Source organism: Anarhichas minor, unplaced genomic scaffold, assembly GCF_050575085.1.
Source record: "Anarhichas minor isolate MPS153535 unplaced genomic scaffold, ASM5057508v1 ptg000033l, whole genome shotgun sequence".
NCBI classification, from domain to species: domain Eukaryota; kingdom Metazoa; phylum Chordata; class Actinopteri; order Perciformes; family Anarhichadidae; genus Anarhichas; species Anarhichas minor.
Window position 1 is genome coordinate 4,419,127 of NW_027466479.1, and position 27,023 is coordinate 4,446,149.

At 44.5% G+C, this 27,023-nt stretch overlaps 1 protein-coding gene across 1 annotated transcript in view; it reads left to right on the plus strand.

The window, feature by feature from the left end:
• Positions 1 to 7,750: 7,750 nt before the first annotated feature.
• pvrl2l (PVR cell adhesion molecule related 2 like) overlaps positions 7,751 to 27,023 on the plus strand; it is a 176,726-nt gene continuing 157,453 nt past the window's right edge. The window contains exon 1 of the mRNA XM_076106023.1: positions 7,751 to 7,841. Coding sequence (XP_075962138.1) covers positions 7,751 to 7,841 — 91 coding nt within the window. The remainder of the gene's footprint in view (positions 7,842 to 27,023) is intronic.

A 27,023-nucleotide genomic window follows, 5' to 3' on the forward strand; every position in this document is an offset into this window, starting at 1 on the left:
ATCTGGAACAATGGTAATGAATCTGCTTCGTCCTTTGCCGTCATTTTAAAGTTCAATTTAGATAAATGATGATAAACCCATTGGAGCAGTGTGGCACAAACTGTAAGTGGAAAATAATTTGGCTCCAAACATGTTGTGTTGGGTTTAGAAGTACCCCATAAGACATTATGATGGACTTTTACTTGTACAGCTCTTTTCTGTCTTAAAGCGCTTTAACATTACATGTCATCATTCCCCCATTCATACACTGATGACAGGGGGTACCATGCGTGGTGCCTCCTGCCCATCAGGACTATCTGACATTCACACACATTCATACAGCAGGCACAGCCTACGGGAGCAATTGGTGTTAAGTGTCTTGCTCAAAGACACATTGACATGGGCTAGCGTGGCTCGACCTGCCAATCCTCAAAGGACGACCTGCTCCACTACTGAGCCACAGTCGCCCATGATATCATCTGACAAAGGTATTGACCCTGAAAACTTAGGAAAAGACACCAAATATGATGGATAGGAGTACATAGGCCTTCTGATAATAACACCATTTTACCCAGACTGCTTCTCTCAAAATGTCAAATTTTGTTCCACTAAATCAATGAAGGTATACCTTTAATGTATGATACAGGAGGGTAGTAGGGCCAATAACAACTATGACACATTACTATTGCAAATACTCCTGGGTTTGGCCCTTTTTTGAGTTAGATTAAAAAAATATGGTAATATTTGTATTGAATTGTTTTCAGTCAGTCTGCTGTACATGTGTAAATCAGTGCTCTAGTTATGTTTCAATAATCGGTCCAGGGTGCATCCACCAGGATAAATCCATCAGTACTTGGCATATGAAGTGATTTAAAGTGATTCTGATTTTGTTTACAACATCATTACGGGAGGAATTAGTTTACTCGGTTTCCTCTACAGGGCCAAACAGGCCCGCAGCCAGGGCTTACTCATTATTTATGTCACACAAATGATGTGGCCTTTTTGCATTTTCATTGCCAAAAGAGATTATTCGGCAGCCGCGTGACAGCTTCAAACATGTAAAGGTTGAGCACAACATGTGTAATAATAGTGTCAGTAAATGCATATATTGGCTGTACAGCAGGCCTCAGTGATGTGCTGAGTATCTGACCATACCAACCTGTAGAAAATTGGATGTTAAACTGGGAGAATGAACCAGTTATTCAATGTTACATAAAGGACAGTCAAGCAGTGTTAATGTGGTAATGAAATAACTAATAATAAAACAGATCAACAACAGATCAGAACATAATGCCGACCAGCCACAGGAAATGTTCAAGATGCAAGAGTTTAAGAGACAGATATTGATATCCAATAACCAACAGTTTGTCATGCCTCGACAGCTGGCGCATAACCAGAAGGATCCGGCTCTGAATGATGATCGCATGATTTGTCCACCTCACTGCCAGAATCTTTAAGCTCATAGGATGGGAGAGTATCAGAACTTTCCAATAAACAGTTAAATATTGGATATTTACTTGTAATTTTTAATAAAACGGAACCAAAGAGGCAACCAGGACCAGATCTCAAAGCCATGCTAGCAGCTAATTGCTAACATCGCGATGCTAACATGCTGTTTAGCAAGTGTAATGTTTACTATGTTGCACTACACACACCAGCCTTATGGGAAAGTCATTCGTTTTGCAGCTGTTTGGTCATAGACAGAAGTCAATTGACCCGATGACGGCGCTAGATGGAGAGCATAAGGGTTGGGTTCTAGGTAGAACCCTCAAAAAATGTTCTCCTATTGGGACAAGCCAAAGACCCCTATATGGTTGTAGTCAGCACCTTTTGTTTCTGAGTGTAGTTTCAGTTGTCTTGAAATGAATTATACCTCCACCATATGGGTAGCAGGTGAGAAAACCCGCATTTGGGTTGATTTGGAAAAGCACTGACAACCTATTTTGTTGTTTAATTATGAGGGGCTTGTTGCGATGATTGCATACTTCCTTCCATCTGCTCTGAGATAAACCTGGAATGAAATAATCACACCCTTTTTGGATACAGAGGAAGACCAGACCGACCGGGAGCGCCATGAACTTGTGTGTGTCAGTGCAGAGGCAGTTACTTCTAGCAGTCAACAGATGGCAGGATGTAGCTGGATCATTTGTACACAGCAGCATGCCCACACACACTCACTCTCTCTCACACATACACACACACACACAGCAGGGGCCAGCTGAATACATCGGGAGCCTTCAGAGGACAGAAGGTTCCCCTGCTCTTCTGTGATTAATCGGGCTGATTGAGGCTGGAGTCAAAATGGAGGGTGGGCCAGTTTACAGCCTGCTAATGAGGTGATAATGGAGGGGTGGGCGGCAGGGTCCACCACCCAGCGAAATGGTGGTACCATCACGTGGAATGTTTTAGAGGCAGGCAGGCAGGGTGTTTTATTTCTCAGTGGAATGGGTAGTTAAAGGTTGGAGGGAGTCGCGGAGCTGTTTCCATCTGCAACAGAATGGGTGGTTGTTTGGTGTGCCTCAAAGAGTGATTGCTGGGTTTGGAGTAAGAGGGATCATTAGCCTGTCACTATTGAATGTGATGCAACACTGTAACTGCACTGTCGTTTGAGGGTTTATCAGAGTTTTAAAGATGCCTGTTTTAGTTTCTTTGTGTGGTGTTGGACTGTGTTGCTCCCTCTTGGGGGTCATTTTGGTAATTTTGGTCTTGGTCAACGATTTCTTCGGTTGATTAGTCATTTTATTATTATTATTCATGTTGTATTATTCATTTCAAAGAAACTTGTGAACACATCTCTGGAAAACCCAAGATCAAAAGTAACACCTCTGCATGGTTATTTGTGGAGAATTTAGTTTGACAGATTAGTCAACAAGAGTGTTAGTCGACTGTGAACGTCTTTAGTCGTGGACAGCCCTACTTGAAGGAGGCTGTAGCTCAGGTGGAGCTGGTTGGTTGTTATTTGGCTCTTCTTGTCCACAAAGTGCTCTTGAGACACTGATCCCCAACATTGTTTCCCAGATGTAAGTTGGTTTGGATAGAAGCATCTGCCACACGAATGTAACGTGAATGGTCGGCTCAGCCACGTCACAGAAAAATGTGCTTAGTTTGTTTTACTTTTATTTGACCAGGTTTTGAGATCTCCGTGAGTAACCATTGGTTCTGGACACATGCAGTGTGTTTTCACTTCATGAAAGTTAATAGAGGCAATACATTTTTGGTGGGTTATAGATGTCTTTTTCATACGTACTTAGCTCCACTGGTGAAGGCCAAAAACCGCGATTGCGACTCCAAGACAGCGACGGCTAAAAACAAGATGGGTGCGGCCAAAATGCTGAACTCAAGGCTTCAAAATGGCAGTCCACAAAACAATGGGTGACGTCACGATGACTACGTCCACTTCTTATATACAGTCTATAGTTACATGCGTTTAAGTAACTGTAAGGGTTACGGTTGGCTCTTTTCAGTGAACAGATTCCGTAAACATCATATTAAAGAGAAACCTGTTTTCTGTAATCAGGGTCGTGGATTGGAGAAACCTGATTTCCCCAGTTCCTGGATAACACAGATTTCATGGCCATGTGTACGTGTAACCAGGTCTCTGATTGGCTAGTTGGCATGCTCATGACTTCAGACAGAGTAAGCATTGCCATAACAGAGACATCTGATCCCTGACCTGCTCCATAAATACCATATAAGCAGACACAGGTACACATTCTCAGATTAACCTGCGTAACCCAGCTTCTTAAAGTTGTAATCCTTAAGATTTCAGGCCTAACTGATTTGGCGACTCTCGTGGTTACCATGGTAACAGCAAGTGTAGTTTGAAACTACAGCCGCCGCTCCTGGAGCAGCTACTGTCTCAGAAACCACACGAGCAACTGGTGTATCAGTTTGTAGCAGCACAACAGTGTGTCATTATTTACTATAAATTGATGGTGGTTCATCTTTAAATCCCCGTAAAACAATAAAAAGTGAACAGAATCATTGACACAACACTGCGGGCGTGGTGAAGATGAGGGAACTAGTTTCTGTTGTGACTCACAAAGTGAATTGAGGCCTGCCTTTTACAATGCGTTTGGTTTGTGAACAAAGTCTCAGTCAATCTGCCTCTGTTGCTTATGTCAACAGTAACTCCGCTGCAGTCGACTTCAAAGATGCTCCTCTTATCGTCCTCAACAGACGGGAGAGCGTCCTCTCTGTGCGGCAGAGTGGGCTCTGTTTATTTACCTCCAACATATCCGTATTTGCAACATTTCTGTTTGGGGACAACAAAGTAAATGACAGCCTCCGTCATGTGTGCAAGTCTCCTGTACGTTTGTGTTTTGGTGTAATAGATAAAACACATCATCACACGGGTGAGTCAGGGTGCGGATTCAAGTCGAGATGAAATTAAGAATGCGTTTTAACCCTTTTAGATCACATCCCCAGTCATATTATGCAACTATTTAACAATATATACATTTTTATATTTCAAAATCCAATCCTCTTCTCTTCCTGTAAAACAAAGTGGGACGTGTGCTTATGTAAGCTAGTATATCATTTTCAACCAATGCTATCATGACATCCATCCATCAATCGATCTGCAACTTTTTGTGACAAGGGAGGTGTGTGTGTGTGTGTGTGTGTGTGTACAGAAGCTATTGACTTTCTCTTTTCACCGGGACTTTAAGGGGTTTATTCCCCTATCCACTTGGAAGCGGACCGAGACCCACCTGTTCAAGCGGTCTCGGTTTGGTTGTTTGGTCCACGACAGGGTTCGATTAACAGCTTTAGCACCAGCTCAAATGAACCGTAAACGGACCTGAGTTATTTTGGTCATTTTGCTGGTCTAAATAACTCATTTGAATATGTTTTCTTTTCCGTTTATGGTCAAGTCAAAGTTTATCATAACCCATTATCACAAAGCATACCTCAAAGGGCTGTGCATATAATAAAAACAGCAATGAGCAACATTAGCAAATCATTCAATGTATAGACGTAAGATAAACTACATACAAAACATTACAAACTGAAAAAATTAGACGCACACAATACACGATAAAAAACAGCAGCAGCATCAGCAAAAGAAATACCAAAAACAAACACAATTGATAACAGTGATTTGTATTCTAGGGCAGACTGAGGGAGGTCGAAGGCTGATGCAAAAAGATGTGTGTTGAGTTTACTTTTGAATGAGTCGACTGAGGCAGCCTCTCGAATTTGGTCCCAAAGAAGGGGGGGGGGGGGGGGGGGGGGGGGGGGGGTCTTGATGAGAGATCCCGATACAACGGTTCAGATAACAGCTTACGAATGTTACTCCTCATTTTTCTTTCCAGCAACACTTCTCAATTTCTGCTTTATGCATACGGCCTGTTTTCTAAATAAACTTCCGTCTTCACTGTAAACTACTTAGTGAAAACAGATTGTGAAATACTTACTTAGGTTCAGGCAACAACAGTACTTAGTTAGGTTTGCTGTTTGTTGGACCCATCTACGTCCGATCCAACTGGCCCTGTGTGTGTTTCTGCAGTCTTTATAATTCCTTGTTCACGTGGATTCAAAAGATTCAAAATAATTTCTTGGGATATCCACGAATAACGGCACATTAGTTGTGTAGGTATAGCTATGAATGCTGGATGAGACCACCCTGTGAGAGAAGGCCCTTCCACCTATTGACGTATTTTATTGGAAAAATCAGGAGACTGACATTTTGAGATCGAGAAGCCCCAGTGGGAACATGACGAGTGACTAGAGGTGATAAGTAGGATGGTGCAAGTCTATGTAATATTTCGTGATTTAAAAGTTGGACCTTGAAGTGTGATCTTGCATGTGCAGGGAGCCAATGTAATAAAACGAGAACAGGGGTGAGATACCATCAAATGTTTGAGTTTTGGTTAATATCATTGGTAAATACATTTTTCATAATTTTCAGGTGACTCTGTCTCCTTGTCCTTATGTTTGTTCATAGTTTTATTGAAATATTTGCATGGTATCCTTCTGAAGGTTCCAGTTTATCTGAATCATATTATATCAATGCAACTTTTCTATGTCTCGGTACGAGTCTATTGGACTTGTTTGACTGGATTTATGCTGAATCATACTTTTGTTCTACTGTTTATTATCAGTTACCTTATTTTTAGGCAGGCTAATTGTCTCTTTCCACAGAAGGGGTATCTCTCTTTGAATTACCTCTCCCAAGGTTTCCTCAGTCCTTTCCCCCCCTCATGAGCTAAGTGTCTTATTAAGGAGTCGTTTTCTGGAAAGCTTGGGCTGGAGGAGCCATTGATGTAATGTGGCTGTGAAGCATTGAGACGCTGCATTTAGACCCCACCCAGGGACACGCTGAACCCTGACAGCAGCTCTCTACTCCTTACTAGGCCTTTTATATAGTTCTGACACATTCAATTGACAAACTTTAACATTGTTCTAAAAACATATATGAAAAGTTTCCGTTACCGTTCGCTGTCGCAGCATTTAAAAAATAAATACTACAAATCTTTATAGGCTGCTGATGGTCAGACAAAGTAAACATATTGAGCCATTACTTTGGGTTTGATACCAATAATTCCTAATAATTTCCATGATAGCTTTAGTTTTGACTGAGTGATGATGCTTTGCAATTTGTCATCAGTGGAGGAAGAAATTGTCAAGTAAAAGTAGTTAGAATGAACTCCACCTTTACCTGCTGCAACATTAATACATCAATAACTATAATCCAGTCGTATATATCATCCTGAAATGAGCCATTTCACATAACGAATACTGTTACTTTTGGTACTTTAAGCATATTTTGATGCTTAAACTTTTGTACTTTTCAAATTTTTGAATGCAGGAGTATTTCTACATTGGTATTTTATTTAATTAATAGTACTTCTTCCACCACTGTTGTAAATACTCATCATACAATAGGCTGTGTGTACAATCTGCAAAGTAACTGTAAAATAAACAGATTGTAGTACAAAAAGAACAATATCTCCCGTTGCAATGTGGAGGAGTAGAAGTATAAAGTGCAGGAAATGGAAACACTCAAGTGAAGTACAAGTACCTCAAAATTGTACTGAAGTACAGTACTTGAGTAAATGTGTAGCTATATTCCACCATAGGTAATTATTTTCTTGATCATCAAGATATCATTGAATATTGTTGCTGATCAATGGAAATAACCGATTATTATCAGTACTCGATGAAAGCACTAAAACACACTCGCACATTAATATATATCCGCGTGCCAGCAGGGCAACCCCCCCCACCCTCGGGGTCTCCAGCGCAGGTACAGGTCCGTGTCTCTCTCTCCTCTGCCTCACTATTGCGGCTCGCGCCCTCTTGGTGACGCTCTGCTGACATCACTCTGATATTCCCCACTCAGCCCGCCGAGCCAGACACACGGAGCTCGCGCCTCCTCACTCGCACACACTGTCCCCGCTCCGCTCCGCTCCTTCTCTCCGTGGCCAAGACGCGCCGTCACGCGCAGAAACCAGCCGCGTAGGCTTACCTGTGCGCGCTACTACGGCCCGGCCCCTTCTTCTTCTTCTTCCTGTCCAGTGAAAGGAGAACGAAGAGAGAAACTCAACGCGGTCCAGATTGCAGAGACACAGGACAGACACACGGGGAAGAGAAGCCGCAACTTGGCTGACTAGCCCGGGCGGTCTGAGCTGAACTCCCCAAGTTTCTCGCGCCGATCGGAGAAGGAATAACCCGGAGCCAAGCTCGCCACCCCCCTCTCCCCCCTCTCCCCCCCACAACGCAGCGCTATAGTGGATATTTACGTCCACCTCGTCTCCCGCTTAGAAGAATGGCGAGAGATCACGCGGCACGCCGCCCGGTCTCTCCGGTGAGGAACGCTTGGCTGGCGGCGGCGACGGCGATCCTCCTCGCAGCCCAAGGTAAGACAAAGCTGCGTTTGAGTAACCACCGAAGCCTCTGCTTTACACCCCCCGTCTCCCTCCTGCGCTGTGCGCCCTGACTGTGGCCGGCCAGCCCGCGTCCCGCATGAGTCCCCGTGTCGCGTCTGTTCAGAGGCGACCTGTTGTAAAAAAAAAAAAGTTTATAGTCTTAAGCACTCTGTCCGGATCTCTCTCTCTCTCTCTGTGTGTGTGTGTGTGTGTGTGTGTGTGTGGAGTCTCGGTACGCCACGGGAAGCGAGGTGTGGCTCTCCTGGTTTCTGTTGTTGTGGTCCTAATAGCTCACAGCTTCAGACGGCAGGTGACTGTTCAGGGAAACAGCTAATCCCCTCTGAGCCTCTTCCAAAACCCCTTTACCAACACGACTGACCTGTAATCTGTGTTTACCTGTGTGTGTGTATGTAGGGGGGGGGGGGGGGGGGGGGCGTTCCTCGCTTCTGCAGAGCAGCACGGTCGCGGCTCCTCAGGTGGCCCCTCCAGCAGAGAGCCCTGCATGAATATGAGCCGCAGCGGTCCTGTGGCAGCAGCGAGACGCGCTCGTAATGCAGCAGCGGCGTCCACCTGTCGGTGTCTCACCTCCGTATCTGCAGCGAGCGGGAGACCCGGGGGCAGTTGTTACATCTTTAACGTTTTCCTGCAAAGCTGTCACACCACTTGATATTCATATTTTGTTATAAGACACATATATGTGTGCACAGATGAATAATGCAATTGATGTATTTTCACCAATAAGGACATGATGTCAAATTGAATTCAGGAATCAGAGGGTAAGACTCGGTCTTGACTCAAACTGAGTCCTGGCTGACTGACTGTTCTTCATAGTGTTGCTTCTCACAGTGAACCAATCCTCCTCTTCTTCTACAATCAAACCACTTTAAATCCACTACAGAGACAAACTGACAATGAAAAGAACTTGTGACTGCGTTCACACTTTCTGCCAATGCCTGATATAGTTTGATCACACAAAACAATACAAACGACAACAAAAGGCGTTTATTGATGAGCTGCTGTACCGAGAGAAACGCATGCATTTTAATGAAAGCTTTTAAAAAATGTAATTTAACACTTAAATTGAATAAATATATGTAAATGTTCTAACAGAACAGTGTGTCAACACACACCAAGAGGTGCTTCCCTCTGGCCATGTGCAGCCATGACACAGGCTCCTGTTAACACTCTGGCTGGTCTCTGATTGGAGGAAATTATTTTTCTGGTCGCTCCTTATAGGCTCTGTATTAAAGTAGATACTATATATATATATATATACAATAATAGTAAATTAGGACAAATGTTTGGAGCCTGATCAATATCTGATCATAGTGGCCAATACCGATATTAATAGTTTGTGAAAAAAAGGGGCAGCTATTTCTTAAAGGGGACATATTATGCTCATTTTCAGCTTTATATTTGGGGTTTCTACTACAACATGTTGACATGCTTCAATGTTTAAAAAACACATTATTTTTCTCATACTGTCTCTTCTAATAAACCTGTATTCACATTATGTTTGAAACGCTCCGTTTTAGCGCCTGTCTCTTTAAGACCCTCCCCCCTCCCGTTAAAGCCCAGTCTGCTCTGATTGGCTTGCAAGAAAAATATGGCGCACCTTTGCAAATGTAGTTCTGAAGCCACAGGTGTGTATTGAACTGGGCCTGCATGTGACACAGGAAGGGGAGCCACATCTGATTGGCTCGTTGAATCACGTGTTAGCCCACGAAAAGCTGACTCTGTCGTTTTTATTTCACAGTTTGTGAAACACCCAAACGTGTGTCCACTTTAAAATACATTTAAATGATATTTTATACAAAAACAATTAACATCAACATTTTTTTGAAGTAACCTCTCAAAGTCAGCCGTCACAGAGTGCTCATTAAATCAATGATTATTCAAAGAATGTGCTGAGGAGGCCGGTTTTAAAGTTGAAAACACTTACGTAAAGACAAGAGGAGACCACTCAACACTACAAACAAACACTGTCGATAAAAACAAACGTACAACAAACACTTTAAACCTGAATTAAGACAAATAAGGGTCAACACTTTATTAATGCAATTTCTGTTTTCATATCTGGCAACGCGCACTGATGATGTGTCTGTGATACGCCGGCGCCCACTGATAGCATCGGCCCGATGGTGTCTGTGGAGCTCTGCTGTAAACTTACCGTCAAGTGATGCAAGCGCAGTGCAAGACTGTATGAATATTATAATGCCTCATAATACCAACATTTATGCCAGATTATGTATTTCTGAGCAACACAACGAATGCACTCAAAGCTGCTGCTGTGCTTTAGACACATGACTAAGTTTAAGCGCTTTCTGATGAGGTCCATTAATAAAGAGAGCTATCAATTAACATGCTGATGATTTCCATAGAGCTGTATGTCCCGGGAAGAGCATTACAGTGATAGATGTGGAGATAGTAAGATGCACTGCTGAGTAACGCAGGCGTGCTCCCGACACAAACCTGTCTTTTTTTTCCGCCGAACTGGGACCAGCAACAGAATTCACAACAACAGGCAGTCAGTGAACAGTGACGGGCATGAAAACCCCGTGAACCTGCTCCGTCAGCACGGATCTGTCAGCCCGCTGTTTTCACCTGGGTGTAACTAGTATCATCTGTCTGAGCTGTCCCCAAATTGTCGCCAGGTTGGTAAGAAGAAGAAGAAGAAGACGGGTCATTACGGAGCGGGGAGACGCGGCGCCGCGCCCCGCAGACAGGCCTCTGCTGTGATCAAAGGGAACGGAGGTCGAGTTATTTCAAGGGAGCCGCAGAGCCCTCGCTTAGCATCTGTTGCTCGAGACTGGAGGTGACTAGAGTGATTTGGAGGCAGGAGGAAGATTCATCCCTGATTGGAATTTGATCTGTGATGGCGTTTCTCCTCCTCCCCGTGCACATTTGGAGCGACGTAAGAGCGGCGCTGTAAGCAACGCGCCGACGCGGGTCGGTTTGTTTCGAGGATGACAGATACTCCGCCGAGGCCGCGCTGCATCAGGGCTCGTATTGTTAAAGAGCCGTCAGATCGTCACGACCGCATCCCCACCGGTTATGAATTAATTAGAACGTGCAAAGACACATCTCGTCTTCTTCCTGGGAATACAAAAATACTCAGCTCCCATTTCAGCTGCTCAGCCAGTCAGTTACTGACACTGAATGCAAGCTTGATTTTATACGGCATACAAAACCTTTTTATTTATTGTTTTATTTTTTTATTTTTTGAAGGGTTGCGTGCTTGTAGACAGGGCGGCATCCTCTGGTTCTGAAGAGTAAAGCCAATGCTGAAGTGTCTTTAACCTGCATTCTCTCTGCTGTCCATCAGGGGGCGACTCCTCTGGTTGTATAGAAGTCTATGAGAGAATGACTCTACTTCTCTCTTGATTTATTACCTCAGTAAACATTGTAAACATGAGTTTATGGTCTCAATCTCTAGTTTCAAGTCTTCTTCAATACAGCATGATGTTCATTTAGTAAATTATGGTCCATTTAGTGTCAAACAGACCATAAAGCAGGGTATGCTTTAGGGCGGGGCTACCTTGGGATTGACAGGTTGTTACCAGAGACGTATACAGTGTCTCTACGTCACTCCTCCGCTCTCCAAATATGGTCACATCCGTTCACTGGTTGCAAAAAGAGCCAAGATGGCGACGGACAAAAGGCCGAACTCTATACTTCAAAACGGGAGTCACGGCGACTACGTCCACTTCTTATAAACAGTGTGTGGTGTATCTGTGTGTGTTTTTTACATTATGAGGGAAATGAATGAACGCTCTAGTGAAAAAACAAAAAGGGGTCAAAGGCAGCAGTGGAACTTGACTCTAAAAAGAACAACTTTAACCTTCAGCAAAACTGGCGAAGTAGAGTTTGAGAGGATATCATTCCGTGGCAATGATAATTAAGTCACTTCAGGTGTCCCCCCCGCCCCCCTCCCCATCCTCGTCTCTACAGGCCTGATTCTGTGCCGAAATGTCAATGATGATGAGTCCCCCTCGACGGCTCGGTGGAGACGAGGGGCTGATTAGCTTATCACTCTGAGAGCAGGCGGCCGATGATTATCGCCCTCAGAGCGCCGCGGCCTGATTATCGAGAGCTCTCATTAATGACTCATCACCGGGCCGTGGTGCTGTTTGTTGTCTGGCATATTTCTGTGTCGCTTGTGTTTATGTGTGTTTATGTGTGTGGAACGCAGTGCAGCGGAGGGTCGTGATGAAGACGCCTCGGCCCGCCTCAGCACAAACCCTAAATAAACACCCGCTTTAGTAATACTTAAGTATTCTATCCTTCTATCCTTTATTTAAGGTCACGATGGGAAGCACGTAAAAGCAACTGTCATAAAAGTCAACACATGGGGGGGGGCATCGACTACATTTTAAAGTAAACCCCCATAGAAGTGTCTAATTGTGCTGTTGTACTCATAAAGCATGCACAGCAACGAGCGCTGAGTTCAAAGCGTCCATCTCTGAGCTTTCGGCCTCCGAGGCAGCGGCGCAATTATTTCAATTTTTTTTCCCTCTTCGCGGACTGTTTAAGTAGATTAATGTATCGAGAGACGCCGGGAGGCTGAACATCTCCCATTATTTCAGAAGCAAAAGGGCAGTTTGAAAAAATTAAAAAAAAGTCTGTAATTTTTCTCAGTTTAACGAAGAGTTTATTCTCACTCTGTATAAATCCCTTTTTAACCCCGTGCAGGCACCCGACCTCGGGGTCAGAGCCATCTTTAAAATCCAGTCAGAAAGACTAAATGTCATGGAGTGTTTCTCAGGGGGAGTGATCTCGTGTGTGTGTGTGTGTGTGTGTGTGTGTGTGTGTGTGTGGTTGAGGAGGGGTTGCCATTGTTTCCCTCAGAGTTGTTCAGAGGTATCACTGCTGGGTTGAAATGCCAACTGGGTGCCTCGGATGAGGGCTTATGTTTTAGCAAATAACCTTTTTATCTTTTGGGTTGTGGGCTTTGTCATAAGGAACTTTGCAAACTGTATTTATTTTCTCCAAAAAGTTAAGCGTTTTAAAGCCAAAATAAAAGTCACTGGCAAACACAATGCAGTAAACAAGACTGCAATGGCATAGGAAACAGCGAGGGGAAAGGGATGCAAGCTATAGGGCTGTACAACTCACAGTTCTGATCAGCACAGAAGAAATAAAGGGAGCAAATGTAACTTGTTGAGATCACCTATCACTTGCTGCTGATACTAATTGCTGATCACGGATGATCCATATTAGCAGATGTAGATCCCTTTGCTGTTTTGTTCTGTTATGGCAGCTGGTCTACAACAGCTTTGATGAAATTGAACTTTTTACTTTGCTATATTCATCTATAGTGTTTAGTTTTCTTCATAAAAACACACAATTCAAATTTTAGGAAATACATTGTTTTTACTTTTATTGCTAAATCTTGTCATTAGTAGTTTAATGATGTATTACCATCATTAGCTTTGAGCTAATGTTAGGAAGTTGAACAGGTCATGATTCATCTTTAATATTTATTCATGTTGCTGTGAAAACATCTCCTTAAAGCATATGGATTTATTCAAGTTTCTCACCAACATAATAAGTGATGATCCTCCAGGGGCCGACCGCTGGTGCTCTTTGAGAGTTCATGCTGTTCATGCCAATCTAGGTGTGGCGTCCATTGTCGGCCCAAAAAACAGCCCAATATCGTCACAAAGTCACGCTGACCTTTCCTCTTAGTCGTCGTCCCCTCACTGATTGGTCGACAGACGTTGCATCACATCGTGTGTTGTGGTTTGTTTGTCTGCACTGATGTTTATAAGTACTTTTGTGGATGAGCCGATCACACATCCCCATGTTGTGTTTTTGTGCGGGCCTTTTTAAAAAGGAGCGAGGTGTAATTAGGGGGAAAGTGTTGCTGCAAGAAGCTCCATCAATCCGGCTTGCTGAGAGTCCAGGAAGCGGGTTTTCAATTCATCACCCTGCCTGCCAACAACCAGCATGTGTCTCCACTTGGTCAGCGGTTTTTCTTTCTTTTCTTTTTTCAATCCCCTTCTGAGGAAACCGGTTACTAAGCAAATTCCAGATCACATTTCGAGAAAATCGGCCCGTATCACGGCTGACACCTTGGCGTTCAACGGGCGATTCTGCAGCAACAGGTGTCGGCGGGAAGAGGGATCGCAGAGCGTAGCAACAGGAACGGGGCCACGAATCACAACGGAGGCCATCCAAGGATGGGCGGACGAAGCTTTTTATTTTTTGCTTTCATCTCTCAGGGTCCTGTCTGCTTTCACCGCTTCGTGAATGCCTTCCGCGGATCACCCACAAACGCACACTCACTCAAACACACGAGATCATTGTGGCCACCGTCTCTGGTCTGACTTTCACCGCCACGTGGAGGAAAGGGAACTTCCAGCCAGCCTTTCATTTTGCCCATTCTTTTATTCGCACATTCTCACTCCCTCGCCCTCTCTTTCGCTCTCATTCTTCTCGCTCACGACCCTATTTTCAGCCGGGACTGCCTGGCTGCCGCTCCGTGGCGGCCCCCCGAGTGAGGGCCCTTTTGTTGGAACAGCTTTTGGTGGAATTAAAACGGGTGCCAGCACGCCCCCCCCCCCCTCACTCACTCCGCTGCTCTCGGTTCTCCTCGGCCTCATTGTTTAGACGGAGAGGGAACTGGTGGGGAATTCGGAAGTGTGAAAATGTGTTGACGAGCATCCCCATCTTTATTTTCAAGTCTTCTTCAATACAGCGTGATGTTCATTTAGTAAACTACGGTCCATTTAGAGTCAAATAGACCATAAAGCAGGGTATGCTTTAGGGCTTACTGTGATTGACATGTCGCTAGTGCTACCAGAGCGTCTCTACGTAACTCCTCCCCATTCCAAATATGGTCACTTCCGTTCACTGGTTGCAAAAAAGCTACAATGGCGACGGCCAAAACGCAGAACTTGATACTTCAAAACGGGAGTCCACAAAGCAATGGGTGACGACACGGCGACTACGTCCACTTCTTTAATACAGTCTGTGGTGTAGACGGATGATCTGTATGTACATTATGAGGAAAATAAATGATCACAAAAAGGGTCAACGGCAGCAGTGAAAATGTGCACAGGCGGGTCAAGCTGCGATGTGACATTGTGACATTTCCCGTCGTACCCGTGTGGGCAATTAATAACCGCGGTAACATCGTTAGCTTCTCCGATGTCATTATGGAGCCTTTTGGCCGTTTTTCTTTTTTTTTCCCTACGGAGGGGATTTCAGGCGACAGACAGCACGGCTTAAACTCTACGTTGCATTTACCAACATTTCACCACATGGGCAGTAATGAACCTTGTTATAGAGACTTAACCGCGTCACTGCTCACTGCAGTGAAAATCACAGCGGGCGCTGGTTAGAAAGGTAATGAAACCGGAGGACATACAAGGTAATTAGGGCCGGCCGTTAAAAAGCACCATTTTTGTTTGTGATATTTAAGCCACGATGAACAAATAATTAGACACATGCAACAGAAATGAACACCGTCACATGACATTAAATGACAACAAAAACTAAATGTGATCGGCACCATAAAAGTAGGATTTCGTGCAGTGCTTCTATACAGTTGTGTTTCTATAGTTCTGGTATTTCACTGCGTTTTGACGGACCATGCTGTTAAAAAGAATGTCATTTTAATAACAATTGTGTAACCGATGATATTTATGTTTTGAGTGGCTCATTTGTTTATTAAAGCACATTTTGACACCAACTCACTCAAATGAGTTAATTCCTAGTTCTAGGAGATTTCTAAGTCATAGCTGGTGCTTCCTGTACTCGGGTGTGGCCTCACACATCAAGGCATATCAAAATAATAAATCTAGGTCCAGGAGGTCACTTCCCTCAGTTTGAGCCAGGAAAGTCCCTGCTCTACTCATTCCGGATGTGAGGCCCTGACCACAACTACTTCTTGTTTCTATGGACGGAGTGAGACACTCACTGACTGTCATGTTGGTGGATATTAGTCAGTTTCAAATCTGGTCACATCCTTTTCTGGTGTAGGTGAGTGGTTGGTAAGAGGAAAAACCTTTTTTCATTTGCTCGGGGATGTACAGTCACAGGAGCCAGAAAGACAGAAAAAATAAATCAAAAGTGAATTCCCTGCCTTAGTTCAAGTGCGAGCACTATAAAGACCAGGCTATTGTCAGTTGTCTTCAAATGCTTCCCTAAACCTTGAGCAGCAGACACTCTCAGCCATGCAAGGAAATACCTTATTCTACTCTCCTCCAGCTTATTGGACCCTCCAGAATATGAACCAGGGGCCTCATTACAGAAACTACAGAAGTCTGTAATCCTGTCTCATCTCAGTTTAAGGTGACATTTAGGATTTTTGGTATTACAGAAACATGTTTCCTAACTGTTGGTAGGAAAGCAATCCTATCTTATATCTGGATCACTTAGGGATTTCCCTAAATTAGGAATCCTAAATTAGGACGGCATAAACCCAGTCCTCAAATCAAAATAACCAGCTAAATTTCAACACTGATTTGTTGATCACAATGCAGCATAATCAGCTACATTTTCTATCATTCCCTGGAACGCTGTTAGTCTCGAGCCCTGATCCCCGGCACCTACACTACTGTAGAAAAGCAAGTACACTCACGTTTTCAGGAATCTGACACATTTGGTGCCACAGTATCTGTTCTTGTGACATCCCTAAAGAATGGGGACCAACGATGATGACGAAAGGCTACTCAAACTATATGATGCCACTTTACATTTCCATAGCCATCTATTAATGGGTATATATATCAACTGTCAAGACTATTAAATTTGAATTTGACCTTTGGGGCTCTGCCAGTGGTTGTTCAAATCACAAATGCTCCTCCAGACTGCCAGCCAGAGACGAGTGAGGGCCGTAGATTACACGGCTTGTCCATCTCGAGTAGCCCACCGGTACATTCTATCCTCTAAATAGCAACAGGCATGACAGGACGAGTGCCGATTGAAGAATCCAATATACAGTCATGGTTTCTTCAGTTAAGATGGAATGGGACACAGCCGTGCAGTTTGGGAATTGCTTCTGCAGTGGGAAGATTTTTCCTCTCTTTGAAACTGAAGTTGAGATGGAACAAGCGGTTAGGATATTTTCTCTGTAATGAGGCCCCAGCTCTGCAGAATCTGAATTTCATCACGCAACACAAAGCAACACAGCATGGACGGCGGAGGCATTCTTTTTTTTTTGCAGAGAATGAAGAAACCCAACACCTCACCGGAGTGATGCAAATGGCATTCATCTCTGCTTCTTCCACCCATAAGTAACTGTCCTCTCTCTGTGCAGCCTGGAGACTGTTAGCAACAAGTTGTGGAGGTCAGCAGAGAGAGAGAGAGAGAGAGAGAGAGAGAGAGAGAGAGAGAGACTGCCAGTATTGATGAAATGTTAAAATGAAACAAGGCAATGGACGAGGATTTGTGCACGGCCAACATCCTGGCTCTCCTCTCACCTCTGTTGGCGTCCTTGGCTGCTTCAATATCATCGCCTAAATTGACTGCCTCTGAGTGCACACGCACGCACGTGCACGCCGATGGCAATCGCTTTGATCGACTGCGTCCGCTCCGACGGTGTTGTTGTTTCCCATCTGCATAATGCGAGCTAACGTCTCTCTCTCCTCCTCACCCCCATTCACAAGCGACTACTGTTCACATGGCGGGCACATTTCCATGCGAGTCACGCGCACGTTTAAGGAGAATACCGGCGTCGTTGCAGAGAGTTACAGCCCATTTACCACTGCCTCTGTCTAGTGTACGCTTCCACCAATCGCTCCGCAACGCACGCCATGTGCAATTAGATCATTTCTTGTCATTTCTTTTTTTTTTTTTTTATGTGCGAGCTCTGCGGGTGTTTCAAACCTGGCTGTAAATCAATGGCTGTCCCGGCACACAAAGCAGCAGCGTGTAGGAAAAGACATGGACGTGACAATTAAGTCTGTCAGGCCTGCATGTTATTCACGGATTTATTCTTTTCTCCTGGCAGAGACTTTCATGTCATTTCTGCGGGTGTCAGGTGACTGACAGGAAACAGACTGCTGAGAAAGTCTCGTCTACAGTCCGTACGAACAACGGGACATTTGTTTCTGTCTGCCTTTTAGTCACAGACATTGATGTATTCTTTGGGCCGGCGAGAGGTCCACCCAACGTGTGGACTGACTCGACTCTGGAGGATTAAAACAATTCACAAATTACAATATAACAGCATTGACACATGTTTTTATTCTGTGGAAGAATGAGTGGCAGCAAATATGCTTGTGTGTCCAGACACCAGCTGAGAGAGAGAATAGAAAAGGAGGATGAAAGGAGCCAAAAGACGCTTTGGCACAAGCAGGTGTAAGAAAATATCGATACACTTGAGTATCGCAATGTTTTGTTTTTCTAAATCGTTTGTCAAAAACCCTGTTGGTTTTAATGAAGCGCAAATATTCGTGGCAGACAGTGGCTCAGATTGACAACATATCACCTTGCATAGAGTTTTGCAATATTGCAATATATTGAATCGCAACACCTGTAGCGTAATGCGTATCGTATCGCCACATTCTGTCCAATACACAAAGCAAATTGAGTTAAATTGAACTCTTTTAACACTGTATTCTTGCACTACTGGTATTACCTTATCACCATGATCCACAGGCCGAGCTTTGAACGGGATTGATGCGCTTTCTTGTTGGACCATCTCTGGGACAAATCAAGTCAAAACTTATCTTCATGGCTCGATGCCTCCAAGTGTTTATTTTTGTGTAATTTCGGCGAGTTGACCATTTAAATCTTCATGTGATGTTTTTTCAAAAACTTAAAGGGGAACTCTACAGATTGTATACATCAAAGTCCCCCCCCCCCCCCCCCCCCCCCCCCCCCCCCCCCACCCCCACAGGCTACGCTAGGCGCTGCTGGCATAACTTGCACCCAAATCTACAACGACACGTCCAGCGGTCAAGGTCGGCAATATTCTATATTATAATATCCACTCATAACTCACCTAGAAGTCAGATCACACCCAGACTGGACACAAACACACATATTCCCAATCCTGGCAGCCGCTGCTTAAACCTGATTAATTGCTTCCGTATCCCCTCAATAATTCAGCTGTCGATTGAGAGATTCGACGTGACAGCTGCCGCACAATGCTTCGTCTTTCTCCCTGTCTTCACCGTCTTGACCCCCCCCCCCCCCCCCAATAACCCTCTCTCAACTCCTGACTCCCCCGTCTCTAATCTAAAGATGGGGGGCGGGGGGGGGGTTCACCTCTCTAGTCACAGTCGCAGTTGATCTTCCTGTGAATCCAAAATTGAGTTTTTTTTCTGACACTAAAGGTTGATGTTCTCTCACGAAGCTTGTTCAATATTCCAGACGTCTGGTCTCCGGTGTTCCTTTTTTTCATTTGCATGATACAATTACAGAATTCTTTCAAAAGGCATGATTTTTTTTCTATCTTCCTCTTTAATAGCATCTCGTTGTCAAATGACTGGAGTATATCGCCTGGTGCTTTTCTATCGGCCCTGTGGGCTTTCTTCTCACAGCTCATTTCATTAGTTCTCCTCCCCGCTGCTCTCGACGCGCACGCTCACCTGTCAGTCAGCCAGAAGTGTCTTTGGCCTTCTTCTCTTTTTTCTCTCCGTAAGAAAGGATCCAGTCCAAGTCCTCCTCAATTATAACCGAACAGAAGTGCAAAAACAGATTAGCGAGGCGGCTGCTCGTAAACAGGAACATCTGTCGCCGTTGTAGCTGCCGTGTGTCATTGTGGAGAGTTTCAGGGTAAATGTGTCCCGCATTAATGTTAGCCAAACAAAAACAGAAAAAGTCTGTTTATTGTGTTTTTATGTTCAGTGATTTAAAATGATTCAGATTGTTGGAACGAGCCCGCGGTGAGTAGCGTGATCACGAGTCATTTGGCAACGAGGAGGTCCAGCATTCAGCGTTTCACTGGAACGAAAGGAGGGTACAGCTCTGGTGTGCGCTCATGACAAGCTTCCTCTGTCAGCCACCGCAGACCGTGTGACGGGTGACCATGTGAGCCGCTGTGACAGATGGAAAAAGACCCCCCCCCCCCCAAACCAAGCCATCTTCTCCTCCCATATCCATGACATCTATTCCCTTTTAAGCTTCTCTTCTTTCTTTTTCTCACTCAAAAATATTGGAGATGGATCAAAGCCAAGTGGGATTAAATAGCTTGCATGTCAAAACCCAAAAAATCATTAATGACAAAAGTTATCTTTTAGTGGCTCAAAATTTTGTCCACGAGACTAATGAACTTCACCTTTGGCTCCACCCCAAGATTATGCTTTACAGGCCTATGCAGATTAAAATGACAAGGAATGGTGTGGTTAAAGGTTATAGGGCTGCCACTTGCTGAATGTTTTTTCCTACCTGATTAGGGATTTAGTGTCATCAACCTCCCTCCATTATGGGAAAAGAACAATAGCTAAAGGGCTTAAACTGAAGAGCGCTGTCTAAAACTGAAGCTATGGTTGACAAACACTGTTAAATTAGGTTGGCGACAATGATGAATACTGTGGCTGGAGTAACTGTATTATTATGAGCTAGGCAATTATGGCAATAATCTGCTAATCTGTTTGCCACATTGAAATTGGAATATGCATCCATCCATCCATTTTTCTAAACCGCTTATGCTGTTCAGGGCTGTGGGACTGGAGCCTTTCCCAGCATGCACCAAGTGAGCAGTTCCCGAGGGCGTACCCTGGAACATGAAATGCAAAGTAAAAAAAAAGCATCACTATTTGAAAATGACAGTCTTCCTGCTGCAGGCTACTTTATTAGTTTAGTAGTTGTGCCGCATGCAACATAATTCCAAACAAAGGTCATGCTTGTCAGACTATGTCTTCTTGAAAGGAGCCCTGTGGAGTCTTCTTGTAAACAAACAAGCGTTGTGTTTGTTAACCGAGCGCACCGTCTGTGTCCTTGAGGTTCCGATGAACGCGTTGAATGAATTTCATTCCTCGTAAAACATTTACAAAGTCTTTTTCTTCTTCACTGCCTTTGCAGACACTTCTCTGAATGTTTCTGCAGCCGTCTGTCACTCAGACCGGCCTGTCCTCATAACAACACGGCTCATTGGCACTTCTAGTGGTGATAAACTCCACGGGGCACCTTTAAGTTAAAGAGTCGCTAAATGAGCAACAATGAGCCGTTAAGGTAAACAAACTATTGGGAAAACAGCAGGTCTGAGATCAGTGTTTTTTACCCTCACGCTTCCAGCAGTCACAAGCTAAAGTCACCTAGCAACCTTAGCCAGCTAGCCAAACTCTTGGTAACCGATACGCCCAATGGAGTCTGTCTTATGGCCTTTTCTTGTTTTTAATTCTCAATTCACCCATTTCTAAGTCCTTTGAACCCAAACTGTCCAATCACAGTGTAGCTTCATGTTCAGCCTGGTTTAGTGGGTTTGGAGGTCGTCATGCTTAAACGTTGTGTAATAGTAATACTTGTTAGAAGGAGATTATAAAACGTTACCTTTCTTCTACGTTTCTTCTTACGCACTTCTATGCTACGCTAACTTCTGAAGGTATACTGAATGTCTACACATGCTGCTTTTGCTTTTTAACGATTGTAACAGTGACTAAAGACCGACCCGGCTTTACAGGAACAGTGTTGTTCCTTCATTTCATTGTCTTCTGTCTCCATCTCCAGGTGATGTAGTGGTTCACTTTTACACTGTGATCTGTAGCTTTAGCTTCTATCTTTATCTTTTAAACCTGGCATCAGATTACTGTATTCTGTCATTATCTGCAACACTCACTGCCAAAAAAACGTTGCAAAAAAGTTGCATTATTACTGTAAAGTTACCCCTGTTGTCACCACTACCACAGCATGTCATTTTAAGGCGGCCTCTTAATCCACAGCTAAGAAGGTACATTTTACTGATCCAGCAGCACACCTTACCCCTCCCTTTGGCGTTTGTGCTTACCTCGAAAAACCCCATTAACTACGGAGGTAGGATGGTAAAATAGGAAGATGACTTATGTGCCCGGGCCTCTGACCTACCCGCCCTCGCATCCCAGAGTCTATTTCCAGGCGCCGGGCTTTTTCAAGCTGTGAGGATGATTTCTTAATCCCCAGGGATGCATCCTAGGATGGAAGTGAAATGCTTCAACCATTCTGGTTTCCACTGCGCGAGCATCCTGACGGGTGGCAGGCCGGCTGCCCAGTTAGCTGGCTGGACGGAGAGAAAAGGGTGCTAATGAGACGTGTGCTGCGCTTTCATGTCTGTCCTCTCCTCTTCCCAGCATGCCGTTTCTCCTGACTCCGTGGGTTGTCTGAGCTACACGCATCTAGGTTTTCTGACTGCTAAAATTCAAAGTGGCTCCGTCTGAGCTGAAAAGTTAAATAGGCCTGGAATTGAATCAGGTATTTTCTGCGGAATGAAAGGCAGTGTGAAGGGGAGCGTGTTAATGAGCCCGTTTGGAACATCACTCATCAACGGCATGAAGCTCTGGCGATGGAGGATGGAACGAGCGAAAAGAAACGGATGAGCTAAAAGCTTAAGCTGTGTTTAAATAAAAACAAAAATCAACCGACAGCCAAAGTAATTGATCGGTGACTCCAGCAGCCAAAGTGAATCACCACATGCCTCTCCAAAAGTCTTCTTACGCCGTTTCAAACAAACCAAAATATATATTTTTGTGCTTACAACTTATATCAAAAGCTAGATTGAACTTTAGATAATAAGATAGTAGTCAAATGCCATTAAAGTTAAGGTGTAGGTTCATAAAACATCCTATTGGACTGGGGCTCTGTCAAGTAATGGCTTTAAGGAGCATACTGGTTGTAGTGTGTGTTTAATGGACTTTTTAAAGCTGGCCATGCATTTTTTAATTGGCGTCATATAGTCCGGGCGGCCATTCGCTTCCATTCATTTTATCACAGTTTAAAAATCAATGTGCATATGATTGAAACTGAGATGGCTCCGGCATCATTATTTTCTGGTAATAAGCAGGGACCGCTCAGAAATGTTGCCCTTAATTTGTGAGTTTAAGGAAGCACGGACTTCTGATGTTCAGCTGCCGAACGGAAACCTTTGGAATGCAGGAAGCTACAAACAATGTTCAAACAGTCCTTTTCACAGCCTCTGTGTTTGCTTGTCGCTTGTCCTCCTGGGTTGATTTATTTATGTATTTATTTTCCAAACAGCAGAACTTGTGAATCCAAAGCTTTCTGCAGCCAACTCAAGGAAGAGGGACCTTCCTTGAGCTTAATTATCTCATGCAAACTAACATGAATGGAAAGCATGACTAATACCACTAATTACAGAGCATGATTTAGCAAGATGTCTGGTAGATTTGAATTTAATGGACTAAAAGCTTAACCACGAGAATGGTCCTTTTAAATTCACACGTTTTCTTCTTTAATCGTTGGCACGCTCCCGTCAGGGCACCATGGGAGATGCGGTTTGCTCAGGATTGTGTACCGAGGCTCGAGTCCTGGATTCTGCTCCAGAGTTATAGCCGCGGGATCGTCTTTGTGTTCTTCCGAGGAGAGAGTTTGTTTTGCTCACACGTATTATTATTATAGCACAGGTAGTATTTACCATATTAAACTCTTCTGGCCTGACAGAAAGCAATTGTTTTGCAAAGCGATCGCTATAATTAAAGTAAACTGTGATATATATTTTCTAGTCATGCAATTATCTTGCATGTAATTAGCTTTTCTGTCTGGTTGTCTTTCCAAAAATGTGGATGATGGATATAAGAAGTCCTGGAGGCAAACTTCTCCTGCATGCTATAGGCGCTGATTAGCATTAGCATTAGCTTACCTTATCTTGATAATGCTAGACCAGGCAGCAAGTCTACTTCTCTCTTGATTTATTACCTCAGTAAACATTGTAAACATGAGTTTATGGTCTCAATCTCTAGTTTCAAGTCTTCTTCAATACAGCATGATGTTCATTTAGTAAATGATGCTCCATTTAGAGTCAAACAGACCATGAAGTCTATTTGACTTTATGTGTGTGTGCGCTTTAGGACAGGGCTACGCTGTGATTGACAGATTGCTACCAGAGTCGTACACGGCGTCTCTACGTCAATCCTCCGCAGTCCTTATATCGCTACTTTTGATCACTGGTTGCAAGAAAGCTTCGATGGCGACGGCCACAACGCCAAACTCGTGGCTTCAAAGCGGCAGTCCACAAACTAATGGGTGATGTTGACTTGCAGAGTAACGGGTACATCGGCTACATTGACAACATAAATCCTCATGTAACTTGGCAGTCTAACGTTGTTTAATGTTACGTTGCCTTAGCACGCTATAGATTTGTCGAAACACAATGAGAATAAAACACCAGAAAAATAAACCAACCGGTTGATGGTCAACGCTTGTTGCCCCAGGATCAGTGGATGGCACAGTGTCGGGCTTCAGTAGAAATTTGATGACAAAACCCATCAATTTTGGGTAAACAAGTGGGAGCCTGTAAACTTCCCAGTGGTTGTCTGCTTGAACTGGCTTGCACAGAAGGCAATCGCAGCACCGAGCTAATCGCCGCTCCATTACAACTCAGTCGGTTTGAGATGGTAGTGAGCATTATGTAATTGCTTGTTAGAACTAACTAAGCAGCGGGCACGACGGGTTAAACACCAATTAGCGCGGCGTGCGTCTGTCTGCGGGTGCAGCCGGGCGGCGCAGAGGGAGAGCCGTGTGTGTCGCTGTAACCTGAAAGCGGCTCCGGGGCTCTCTGGGTTCGCTCTGCGTTTCGACTCGACGGGTCTGGATGAACTGTCGTGCCCCGTTGTTGCGGATTCTTTTTTTCTACCTTCACCGGAGTGTCAAGGTCAGCGCGCTGTGACAACTCAAACACTCTCCGCTGAGCCTCGGGGCGCTGGCCCCCTTTTTCTTCCTTGAAATGACGGGAGTGTTCGAGTACGAGAGTGTTTTTTAAACTGCGTGGAAGAGAGAGAGAGGAGAGCGGGAGGCCTAACCTTCCCCCCTCCTCCTCACCTTCTTCTCGCTTCTGCCCTCATGTTTTATTCTCGGAGTGAGACCGCCGGTGCGTTTAGAGAGGCTCGATGGAAGTCTGTCACACGTGCGCGTTTATCCTTGCACACGCCGGGGGTCAGAGTGATCCCTGTGCTGTCCTCTCTGCACCCTGATCCGACTGCAATGCACAGATACAGGCACTCTCGGGCAGGTGGAACCACTCTTAATATCTTATATCTTCTTTTTGGGGACCTAAACGGACCCCCTTTTGGACAAAAGGTGATCCTGTGCCTTACGTGAGAACCTGGATCAAAGGAGGACATTGTCCTCTTTTTTGGACACTAGGACGCTAGGTACCAGGTATTTAGCACAGTGGTTACATGGAACGCATTTGAACAAACCTGCCGGTGGGATGGAAATGCATGCTTTCTTGAAACGATCGCCGAAACTACACCGTTTATCACAGCCAGAAGCCAAAAGTCATAATCGTGAGAATTTCATCTTTCCGACGGTCCTTGAACACATCATGTTTGACAAACGCTTTCAGCAGAAAATGCAACCGAAACTAAGCTTAAAATTACGATGTATTCTCTTAAATCTCTAAAAATTCTACCCCAAATAAACCGTTTGAAGAAACCACATTCTCTAAAAAACAATACATTCTCCTCTCAGTGCAACGAGGAGCACGTGGAGCCTCCATTTCTTTTTTTCAATATTAGTAACACTTGTGGCAACTTGGAAACATTTAGGATATATTCCATTGTTTGAAAGAAATTCAACTTTCGTCTTTTCTTTTTTATGATGTATGGCATTGTAACTGTGTTGTACTGAAAAACAGTTCTCTCTGCTTCTAGCAATGGTTGTGCAGTTTCCATAGAGCTGCAGGACTAACACACTGCAGTACAAATAAAGGCCAGAGTGAGAAAAATGTGACGAGAGGGAAAAACTCCCCCAAAGTGCTCAGGGGTTCAGAGGGTTAAAACCCCTACTGAACCTGAGAATATCCACCATTTCTGCTTGATTAAGTTATACAATGAATGATCAAATAAAATAAAAATAAATACAGCAGTCTTGTTGTTGGATGAATGGCATGACTTCCTCCTCTTTGTCTCACGTGTATGATTGGCGGGAAGAGTGGAAGGATTAATGTCACACAGATGTCTCAGCCCTCCCACCATCATGGGCGGCTCGGCGACGAAACGGCGTCGTTTCTAAACGCACCACCACAGATGGATTCATTATGAGCTTTAATCAGCCCTCCATCAGCGGCCTAATACAGACGAGCACAGACGCCATGGCTGCCGACGTGCGTCGCCGCACATTGCTAATTAAATCAGATGAGAGCATACAAGTCAGGTTTTACTTGCCGACCTCCCGGACTCGCTCGGCCAGTCATGACGTAAACTTGACCGGTGTTCCGAAAGGATTCAACACACACAAACAAACTCACACTTTTAGAGAGAAGGAGGCACTATAGTTGCTCTCGGAGCAATGCTAAGTAAAACAGTCAGTGGAAACGAGCATTCATTAGCCCGGTTTGGAACCATGCCCGACGAAGAGGAAGAATTGAGCAAAAGAACGGGACGGACGGCAGCCGGCAGCTAATCCAATAAATGATGGCGTGTTATTAAAAAGCTCGCACCGGCAGTGAGATTAAAGCCAGGGCCACAAGCCGCTTTTGATTAATGAGACGGGCGATTAATCAAGTCTGTCTCCCAAACGCATGCGGGAACAGATGTCGCCTCCTTTATTCACCATGCACAGAAGATTCCTACCCTACCTGTGTGTGTGTGTGTGTGTGTGTGTGTGTGTGTCTGTTATACAGAACTGTTGTTTTCTCCTGTTGTGTGGAAGTGGGTCACCTCGAGAAGGCATCGACAGGAGGTAATCTGTCCACCACCTGAGACTTGAAACTGATTGGCTTTTTGCGTCGAGGTTTTACATCGTGGTATCTGCTTCCACCCCCCCCCCATGCCACTTTTTCCCTTTCCTCTCCCGGAGGTGTGGTCGTGGATGGATAAAAGGTTTCACGTTTACCCTTGCAGCAAACTTGTCTTACGTGAGCTCAGTTGCTTATTTCCTGTTTGTCCGTCCTTGATTCGACCACAGGTTTGTCCGTTGGCGTCCTCCTTGCACGCGCTCCAGTCTGAAGACGCTGCAGGCCTGCTGTGTGTGTGTGTGTGTGTGTGTGTTGTCGTCTGCCAACTGCAGTGGTCTGATCTCAGAACAATGCAGGTTACCACAGTAGCTGCTGCGTTCACGCATTCCATC